The following is a 10,983-nucleotide window of genomic DNA, read 5'->3' on the forward strand; positions in this document are numbered from 1 at the left end:
CTTGTCAATAGCCGAGGTTTAAGATTTTTAACCCACTTCTTCCCAAATCCAAGTTCAGCACTCTACTCACTAAACTCAGACAGTCTCTACTATACATGTACAGGACAGCTACTAAATGTAAGAGATGATATTTAGGGGTGGGGGGGAAAGGCATGAGTCCCTTTCTGCAGGGGAAAGCAACTATTATTGGAAATGATTGGAAGAACAGTTAAATTAAGGAAGAAAAAAAATAAATAAGATAAATCAAGTCATCTCAACTTAGGGGTCCTCGCTTTTTCTTTCCATGAGGCATGTTTATTTTATAAAATCAGATGCAGGAATCCAATACTAGAGTGTAAATAAGCTACAGTAAAGTATTCATGCAGGTGGCAGATTTCAATTCTATTTATTTAATCAATGTTGCTCTGGCCCTGGATCTACCTATAGGTGAAACAAGCCATCCTCCTCTTCTCCCTCCTTTCCGTCCCTTCCCCTCTCCTCTCTTCCCCTCCCCTCATGGTTTTCTAGTACTTGTGTGAAATATTAAAGTCGAGTGAAAAACCTGGAAGGAAATCAGGGGAATTTCTATTTCAAAATATCACAATTTCATGAAAAACACAGAAATGAGATAAAGCTATGAATCTTTAAAAAAAAAAAGGATCAGGGAAACAAAATATTCTTTAAAACTAAAGAAAAGTGGTTATTTCTATTCGCTTTGTTTATCCCGCCAAATAGGCCACAGCTGAAGCCTTTCGAGCATTGAACATCCATAAATCACCAAGAAACAGGTGGACTACCCATGCAACATGTTTCTTCTTAACCCAAATCGTTTACTTAATGAATAGATACCATTTTCTTATCATGAACACTAGAAGGACCAGGATTTAGGAATATCTATCAATTTGACACTGAATTTTTTTTATCATAAGACAAAGAAAACAGGATTAAGATTTTTATTTCAAAGTTAAATTTATAATATTTTTGCATCAGTTGGTATATTTGGTTCCTCTATTGTTAATATTAGAATCATAACTATAATAACTAGTATTTCTATGGTGCTGTGAGGTTGTTTTTTATATATATGTATACATAGGTATAGATTCACATACATATGTACATACATGTGTACACACAAGTATAGATATACATATGTACGTGTGTACACACACACACACACACACACACACACACACACACACACACACACACACACACACACACACACACACACACACACCCCTCTCTTTCAAGCAACAGAGAAGCCTCCACTGCAGGAGGTAGTGAAAAGAACAAGACTTCCATGAATAAGATGCCTTACTTTTTTAAGGACTGAGGACACAGGTCACTGGTCCCAGTGAACTCCTCCTTGCTCCTGACCCAAACTATGCCTGAGATATACTATGTCCTTATTATCACCAGAAAAATTTTAAAGTAGCAATTGCTATCATCTTATATGCTATAAATCATTTTCTCTTGGATAGAAAAAGAATCTCAGGGGGCAGCTAGATGGCGCAGTGGTAAAGCACCCGCCCTGGATTCAGAAGGACCTGAGTTCAAATCTGGCCTCAGACACTTGACACTTACTAGCTGTGTGACGCTGGACAAGTCACTTAACCCTCATTGCCCTGCCCCCCCCCCAAAAAAAAGAAGTAAAGAAAGAAAGAAAAAAAAAAGAATCTCATTTCCTTTCCCTTCTATCATTCCTCAGAACTTCCCTACCATCAGTTCAGGCCTGGTGACATATTTAGTGGGTCTCTGTTTTTTTCATCTGAAAAATTAAGGAGTTGGATCAGATGATGCCTAAGGTCCTCCTCAACTCAAGGTTCATAATCTAATCATGATGGAGTTCAACTGTTCTTTCTAGCCTTATACTATTGTCACCTAGGTGAAGTAGCATAGAGAAAGCTCTGGACTTGGAGTCAGCAAGACCTGAATTCAAATCCTGCCTCAGACATCAGCTGTGTGACCCTGGGCAAGTCACCTAATCCCTCAGTTTCCTCATCTGCAAAATGAGAATAACAACACCTACCTGACAGGGTTGTTGTCAGGATCAAACCAGGTAACAAGGAAAGTGCTTTGCAAGCCTCAAAGGACTGTATAAATCTGATTATTGTACATCACTCCCTCGAAGCACTATATAGTCCAGTCCCTTTGCTGGCTTTTGTGTATAACAGAACTGCATTTGCACTGGTCATTGTCCCTCAAGCCTGGATACATATCCTTTTACTTCCTAGTTTCCCTCAAAGTTCATCTCAATCATCGCCTTCTGCACAAAGCCTTTCCTGATCCCCCCCCCCAAATTTTTATTTTCATAAATGTTGTCATTTGTATAAATGTAATAAATGTATTTTCATACATTTATGCAGGTATGTATCAGCGCCCCCAAAGGACTTTCACTTTTATCTCTGGAACATCAAAAAATGGGCACATCATAACTCCTTGCTGATCTTATGGTCTTTTGATTGGGAAAGTTAGGATAAGCATAATTAATGGAAAAGTAAGTTTATGGAAATAAGAAGTGAGGAGAGAGTAAGAGAGAGACCCCTGAGAGCATCCCAACAATCGTGAATCACCTGGATGAGCTTTTTCCTAAGGTCCTGAAGGGATAGGCAGGCACTGCTGAGTCACTTCTGGTGATCTTAAAATACCTTAGAGGACCATAAAGGTGCCCGGAACAGGAAAGGGCAAATGCTGTTTAGATTTTTTTGGAAAGGGAAGAGAGTGACATTTTTCACCTATGAGGTAATGAATGAACTTGACTTCTATTCCTGGCCAAATTCTGAAATACATTATTAAAGGGATGGTTTGTGAAAACAGAAGAAACACTAATCACAGAAGCCAGCATTTCTTCACTGTGTCCAGGATAAGCTAAACTCAATTCCCTTCCTGACAAAGCAATTTTTAGATGGGCAGATGAGAGGAATACAGTACATGAAGATACACTTAGGTTTCAGCAAATTATTTAGCAAAGTTCCTACTTGTAGACAAGATAGATGGAGGCAACATGGTAGTAGGGTTTGGCTCAGTGACTGGAACCAATGTACATTTTTTTAAGGGTTGAACATTAAATTGAAGAGAGATTTCCAATGGAAAGACCCAATGCCTTGTGCCATTTATCAAGAACTGAGATACAGGTATAGATGGCATGCTTATCAAATTTATGGATGACACGGACGTGAGAGGGATTTTAAAAGATATAGTCAGACCTTAGGAAGAAACTGGGGGTGGGGAGAACCTTTTAAAAATGGAAATTAGGGGGCAGCTAGGTAGCACAGTGGATAAAGCACTGGCCCTGGATTCAGAAGGACCTGAGTTCAAATCTGGTCTCAGACACTTGATACTTTACTCGCTGTGTGACCCTGGGCAAGTCACTTCACCCTCATTGCCCCCCCCCAAAAAAAGGGAAATAGGAATAAATGTAAAGTCCCATACAGGTTTAATAAAATCAACTTCACAAGTGCAGAATAAGGGAGTATGACTATATCATCGTTCCTATAGAAAAAACCAAACAAACCAGGAATTTCAATGGACCACAAGTTAAAGGTGAGGCCTAGACTGGAATAATTTCAAGAATTGTTTTCATTTCTAAATTTCCTCCCAGCTAATGTATGAAATGCCTCTGGGAGTCAATCTTCCACTCTACTGTTATTAGAAAAGTAAGATATTAAAATAAGAAATGATCAAAATACCTCTGGTTGATAAACTTATTCTTTCTGAACAAAAATAAATAGCAGATAATGCCTTTCCCATTTTGATTGAGGGTGTCAGTACAGGAGGGAAAATATGGAAATGTGGAAGATTTGCAGATCTCTGTTTTCCAGGGGAGGGACATGTGAAGAGAGGTAAAGGAAGAGGAAGATTCAGAAGACAAGATAAATGACTACAGCATCACATTGAAGAGACCTGAAGTGGAGGAGGGGAGGATGGTTAAGATGAAGGTACACCCCAGGAGCTTATCAGAAACAGGGTCTTGTAGCCAACTGAAGTCAACCAACAGTGTTCCATGTAACCTATGATTTTTTATTTTTTCAAACACAGATGACTTAAATAGGCAGGAATTTAGATCAAGTTATCTTCATTTTCATTTTTTCCTACTACTCTAATAAAGGGAAAAAAGTAGTTTCTTAGGTTCCCCATATATTTGTGTGTATGTATATGTACATGTATATGCATATGTATATGTAAAGAAAGGCTGCCTGACATAGTGTAAAATGAGCTGGCCTCCAAGCCAGAATGACCTAAATTTAAAAGGCCTGCCTCTTATCATATACTGGCTGTTGCCCAGGGCAAGCCACAACCCCTGAGTGATTTGGGCAACTCTCTGAAGACTATTCTGAAGAGAAGGTGCTGACAGGAACTGGTCATTTCCTCATCTGGGAGATTTCTTTATACCGATGACTTCACCAGTGCAATGACCTTTGGCAGTCTGGGATTAAAAAAGAAACCAATCATATTGAAATTCCCATCCAAACTCATGAACTTCTTGAACTCTATCCCTCCTTGGGGAGGGAGGGTCTGTACACCCCATAAATCTACAAGAGTATCCAGTGGCCAGAAACACTGATGACCAGAGAAAAGGTCTAACCCCTGCCTAATTCCTCCCCATTATTTTAGCTCTACAGTACTATCAGAGGGGATAAATCATATACATACATTTAAATCCACCAACATATCACCTGTGTGCTTAGAAACTTAGTCGGGTAGAGGCAGTGTTAAGTATCAGAAACTGGCGTTGATAGCTTTGGCTCCAGACATTGACATCTTTGGAGAAAGGGAAGTGAAAGTGACACATACATACAGGATGTGACTGAATAAAAGGTAATGCTACCCATTCTGTAAGCACTATTAATTATACTCTCTTAGGGTCTTAGAGATTCGCTAGTTCCACTTGGTCATTCACAGAAGTGGTCAATGGAGTCCGGAGAGAAGAAATAACTTTACAGAAAAGGTCAAGATGGTTAAAGAGGATTATTTTATCATTATTTAAGGGAGCCCTCTAACGCTAAAGACACTTACTAGCTGTGTGACCCCAACTGCCTTAAACATCCAGGGCCACCTCCAGTCGCCCTGATCTAGATCTGACCCCTGGACTCAGATGGCTCTGGAGGAGACAGTGAGGTTGGTGACCTTGCACAGACCTGCCTCACTTGAATCCACGTCACTGCAAGTCATGACATCACCCCGATGTCATCATCGCCCCATGTTAGGGTCTTCTTCGAGAATAAAGAAGCAGCAACAACTCAAGGTGGCCAGCCGTCGGCGGCTTCTTGTGAAAAGAATACTTTTCGGTCACGTGAATCGCTTACTGACCAACTGAGCCGACCGGTTATAGGGTCTCTGTCCCTAAGCCTTAAGCACCCTTAGGTACTTAGGTACGGCGGGCCGACAAAGGGCTAGAAGAGGCGCCTGCCCCCGGGGGCTTCCCGCCGGGTGGGGATGGGGTTGCGGATGCGGATGGGGATAGGGAGGAGCACCCACAGAACACCCGCCCGCGGGGGACTCGCAGGCTGGGGCAGGGGGTCGGGAGAGACTTCCAGCAGGAGGTGGCCCCTCGCGGGGCCGGGGACAAACCGCGTGCCACCATCACAGAGGTCGGGGCGAGCTCCCACGGAGACAGACCCTTCCGGAGAAGGGGCGCGTGCGTGCCCGCACGTATCCCCAGAGGTCCGGGAAGCCCCGGGAAGGGCGCGCCGGCTTCCCGCTCCCCTAAGGAGGGGGCTGGGCCGCACTGGCTCCGAGGTCTCCCGCGGGGCTCCCTCCTCCCCGCCCCGAGCTCTCGGGCGCGCACGCACGCAGCCGCCCCCTCCCCCGCGGAGCGCCCGGCGGGAGGGGGGCGCGCAGGTGCGGCGCCAGACCCCACCCTGACTCACCGGGCTCGCTGTAGCTCAGGTGCAGCACCCGGCCCAGCGTGGAGAAGCAGCAGCGCGGCCGCGCCGGCTCGGGAGCCCCCGCCTCCACGGAGAACGCCTCCACCTTGCAGCCCGCCGCCACGAAGAGCGCGTCCTGCCCCCCGCAGCACACGCGCTCGGGCTCCTGCCGGCACCGCACCACCTGCTGCGAGCCGAAGGGGTGCAGGTTGTACAGCTGCACCATGGCGCCGGGGCCGCGGCCCCCCGCCGAGCGCGGAGGGGGAGGGGACGCAGGGGGCGGAGGGCCCGCTTCCGCGAGCGCCGCGAGCCGCGTCACGTGGGTGCGCGGGGGCAGAGCACACCCCTTTCTTTAAAGTGACCGCTTCGGCGTGGAGCACGCCTGGGGAGGGTCAGTCAGCCCGGGGGTGTGCCCCGCGCCCCGGCGACGGAATTAGAGCCCCCGGTCCACTGCTCCAGCCACCTGCCTAGCTATGGTGCACATAGACGTATCTCCTAGCCTGCCCCCATCCACTCCGCATCCAGCCACCTGCAGGTGGAGGGACGCGCAGATAGGCATCTCGGGTTGGTAGAGATGGAGGCCCTGCCCATGGCCCCATCCAGCCGCCTGCAGGTGTGTATGCGCGCAGGCACCACCCCCCTCCCCAACGGAGATGTTTCACTCTACCCATTGTCCCATCCGGCCACCTGCATATGTGTATGTATGTCTGTATGTATTATGCGTGTATGTATGTGTGTATATATATGCATATGTATGTAGATATACACGCAAGTATATCTTAACTTGATTATAGCTATGTGGAGCTCCAAAGTTTGCCAAGTGCTCTATTATTGCATATAATTTCATTCAACCCCCATAACAACCATGTGAGATAGGTGCTGTTTTTTACAGATGAAGAAACTTACTGATTTAAGATTCATGCTATGTATAATATATGTATATTTATATATAAATACATAGATTTATGCGAAACATATACATTTATATGTATGTACCTGGTTTTCCCATTAGAATGTAAGTTCGTTGCAACAACGGGTTGTTTCCTTCTTTGTACTGGTATCCCTAGCACCGGCACACAGTGGGTGCTTAATAAATATTGGTCCATTCCTTCCTTCCCATAAAGCACAGCATTTATCATGGGGTCAGACGCCTGGCAGGAGTCTCCCAACCCCTTCCAGGAATGGGGCTTTATGCTTGGTTACCCTTTTTCCTCCCAGGCCTTAAAGATGCTGAGCTAAGAAACAAGTAAGTGGCCCCCCGCCTAGATCTGTCCTATTTAAAAACCAGAAGCCTCACACTGGCATCATTCATAAGCGTTAGAGCTTAAGACCTTAGTACCATCAAGTCAAAACCCTAATTTTACAGGTAAAGGAACTAAGCCAGAGTTCCCCAGCTAGTCTCTAAGGTGGCATTCAAGCCCAGGTCTTCTTGGAAGTTAGGAGGCACTCACTGTCGTCTGAAGTCACTAAGACCTGGGTTCGAATTTGGCCTCAGACATTTAATAGTTATCTGATGCTGTGTCTCATTTTCTGCAACTGTGAAATGGGTATAATGTGCACACCAACCTCCCAGGGGTGTTGTGAGGATCAAATGGGTTAATATTTGTGAAGCTTTTAGTATAGAACCTGTCACATAGTAGGTGCTTTAAAAGCATTTCTTTTCTTCCTCCTATCCTGGCTCTAAGTCCAGCAGTTTCTACATCATTCCAGATGAGCCCTTCCCACTCCCCCTCATCACATACACGTTGCTGTAACCCCCTCACTCATGCTGTGCTAAGGTAATGTCCCCCACCCCCACCCCAGTCTCCCTACTCCCCACAAACTATGTAGTTGGGACCTTGGTCAAATAAGATTCCCCTGTCATGGGACTGGTCCTGATGTCTGGGGAGACAGACTTGTCCCCATCCTTCTACTGGGGTCTAGGGAGGCTGGAGACAAGCATCAGCTTTTCTCTTTGGGATAGGGTTCCAGTTACCCCAGGACCCTCCCACCCAAGCCAACACCTGGAAGGATACATGGGGAAGGAAAATTATAGGTGTCTCCCAGACATCTACACTGCCTCACAGGCTCCACGGGGTTGCTAACCCACTCCCCTGTGGCTGGCCCCTCACCCAAAAGTGGAAGAAGAGAATGTGCCACCCCCTCCCTCCACATTCAGTGACAGAAGAGCCCAGCATTCTGAAGAGCTCTGGGGTCTACATCCCTCCTTTACCCCGATATCTTTTCTTTTTTAAAAAAAATAATTTTATTTTTTATTAAAAAATAATTATTTTCCTGTTACATGTAGAAATAGTTTTCAACATTTGTTTATATAAGATTTCCAAATTTCAAATTTTTCTCCCTCCCCCCCTCCCCTAGACAGCAGGCAATCTGATATAAGTTATATATACATAATAACATTAAACATATCTCTGCATTAGTCATGTTATACAAGAAGAATCAGAGCACAAAGGAAAAACCTCAAATCAGAAAACCAACAGCACCAAAAACAAAAGAAATAGTATGGTCCAATCAGCATCCATATTCCACAGTTCCCCCCCTTTTTTTTTCTGGATTTGGAGAGCCTTTTCCATCATGATTCCTTTGGAACTTTCTTGTTCAGTTGGATTGGTGAGAAGAATCTAGTCTATCACAGTTGATCAACACATAATGTTGATGATACTGTGTATAATTTTCTTCTGGTTCTGCTCATCTCACTCATGATCAGTTCATGCAAGTCCTTCCAGGTTTCTCTGTACTCCACCTGCTCATTGTTTCTTTTTGTTTGTTTGTTTTGTTTTTGTTGGTTTTTTTTGCAGGGCAATGGGGGTTAAGTGACTTGCCCAGGGTCACACAGCTAGTAAGTGTCAAGTGTCTGAGACTGGATTTGAACTCAGGTACTCCTGAATCTGCGCCACCTAGCCGCCCCCCTGCTCATTGCTTCTTACAGCATAATAGAATTCCATTACATTTATATAACACAACTTGTTCAGCCATTCCCCAATTGATGGGCATCCCCTCAACTTCCAATTCCTTGCCACCACATAAAGAGCAGCTATAAATATTTTTGTACATGTGGGTTCTTTTCCCTTTTTAATGATCTCTTTGGGAAAAAGACCCCAAAGTGGTATTGCTGGGTCAAAGGGTATGCACAGCTTTATAGCCCTTTGGGCATAATTCCAAATTGCTCTCCAGAATGGTTGGATCAGTTCACAGCTCCACCAACAATGCATTAGTGTTCCAATTTTTCCACAGCTTCTCCAACATTTATTATTTTCCATTTTTGTCATATTAGCCAAATTAGTGGTACCTCAGAGTTGTTTTAATTTGCATCTCTCTAATCAATAGTGATTTAGAGCATTTTTTCATTTGGCAATAGATAGCTTTGATTTCTTCATCAGAAAACTGCCTGTTCATATCCTCTGACCATTTCTCAATTGGGGAATGACTTGGATTCATATAAATTTGATTTACTTCCCTATATATTTTAGAGATGAGGCCTTTATCAGAAGTACTGGCCATAAAAATTGTTTCCCAACTTTCTGCATCCCTTCTAATTTTGGATGCATTGCTTCTGTTTGTACAAAACCTTTTTAATTTAATGTATCAAAATCATCCATTTTGCATTTCATAATATTCTCTATCTCTTCTTTGGTCATAAACTGCTCTCCTTTCCAAAGATCTGAAAGGTAGACTATTCCTTTTTCTCCTAATTTACCTATGGTATCACCTCATATGTCTAAATCATGTACCCATTTTGACCTTATTTTAGTATAAGGTGTAAGATGTTGGTCTATGCCCAATTTCTGCTATACTATCTTCCAGTTTTCTCAGCAGTTTTTGTCAAATACTGAATTCCTATCCCAGAAGCTGGGGTCTTTGGGTTTATCAAACAGTACATTACTAATGTCATTTACTACTGTGTCTCCTGTGCCTAGCCTATTCCATTGGTCCGCCACTCTATTTCTTAGCCAGTACCAGATAGTTTTGATGACTGCCACTTTATAGTAGAGCTCCAGATTTGGTACAGCTAACCCACCTTCCTGTGCATTTTTTTTTCATTATTTCCCTTGATATTCTTGACTTTTTGTTTTTCCAGATGAATTTTGTTATTATTTTTTCTAGCTCTATAAAATAATTTTCAGGTAGTCTGATTGGTATGGCACTGAATATGTACACTAATTTAGGTAGAATTGTCATTTTTATTATATTAGCTCGGCCTATCCATGAGCATTGATATCTTTCCAATTTTTTAGATCTGATTTGATTTGTGTGAAAAGTATTTGGTAATTGTGTTCATAGAGTTCCTGGGTTTGTCTTGGCAAGTAGACTCCCAAGTAGTTTATATTATCTACTGTTACTTTAAATGGAATTTCTCTTTCTATCTCTTGCTGCTGGATTTTGTTGGTCATGTATAGAAATGCTGATGATTTATGTGGATTTATTTCATATCCTGCTGCTTTGCTGAAGTTGTTAATTGTTTCAAGTAATTTTTGAGTTGATTTTCTAGGATTCTCTAAGTATACCATCATATCATCTGCAAAGAGTGATAGTTTTGTTTCCTCCTTGCCTATTCTAATTCCTTTTTTTCTCTGATTGCTAAAGCTAACATTTCTAGTATAATATTAAATAATAGAGGTGATAATGGACATCCCTGTTTCACCCCTGATCTTATTGGGAAGGCCTCTAACTTATCTCCATTACATATAATGCTTGCTGATGGTTTTAGCTAGATACTGCTTATTATTTTAAGGAAAGCTCCACCTATTCCTAAACTCTCTAGTGTTTTTATTAGAAATGGGTGCTGTATTTTGTCAAAAGCTTTCTCTACATCTATTGAGATAATCATATGATTTTGGTTAGTTTTCTTATTGATGTGGTTGATTATGTTAATAGTTTTCCTAATGTTGAACCAGCCCTGCATTCCTGGTATAAATCCCACCTGGTCATAGTGTATTATCCTGGTGATCACTTGCTGTAATCTCCTTGCTAATATCTTATTTAAGATTTTAGCATCAATATTCATTAGGGAAATTGGTCTATAATTTTCTTTCTCTGTTTTTGCTCTGCCTGGTTTTGGTATCATCACCATATTTGTGTCATAAAATGAATTTGGTAGAACCCCTTCTTCACCTATTTTTCCAAATAATTTGTATAA

General features: G+C 42.9%; 1 protein-coding gene across 3 annotated transcripts in view; it reads right to left on the reverse strand.

The window, feature by feature from the left end:
* Positions 1-6,084, reverse strand: part of HPS3 (HPS3 biogenesis of lysosomal organelles complex 2 subunit 1) — a 49,117-nt gene extending 43,033 nt beyond the window's left edge. For all 3 annotated transcript variants that reach the window (XM_043994882.1, XM_043994879.1, XM_043994878.1), the window contains exon 1: positions 5,850-6,084. In XM_043994882.1, the coding sequence (XP_043850817.1) occupies positions 5,850-6,072 (223 nt within the window). In that variant the 5' untranslated portion in view covers positions 6,073-6,084. The remainder of the gene's footprint in view (positions 1-5,849) is intronic.
* Positions 6,085-10,983: the final 4,899 nt, after the last annotated feature.

This window comes from Dromiciops gliroides, chromosome 3, assembly GCF_019393635.1.
Source record: "Dromiciops gliroides isolate mDroGli1 chromosome 3, mDroGli1.pri, whole genome shotgun sequence".
Classification (NCBI taxonomy): domain Eukaryota; kingdom Metazoa; phylum Chordata; class Mammalia; order Microbiotheria; family Microbiotheriidae; genus Dromiciops; species Dromiciops gliroides.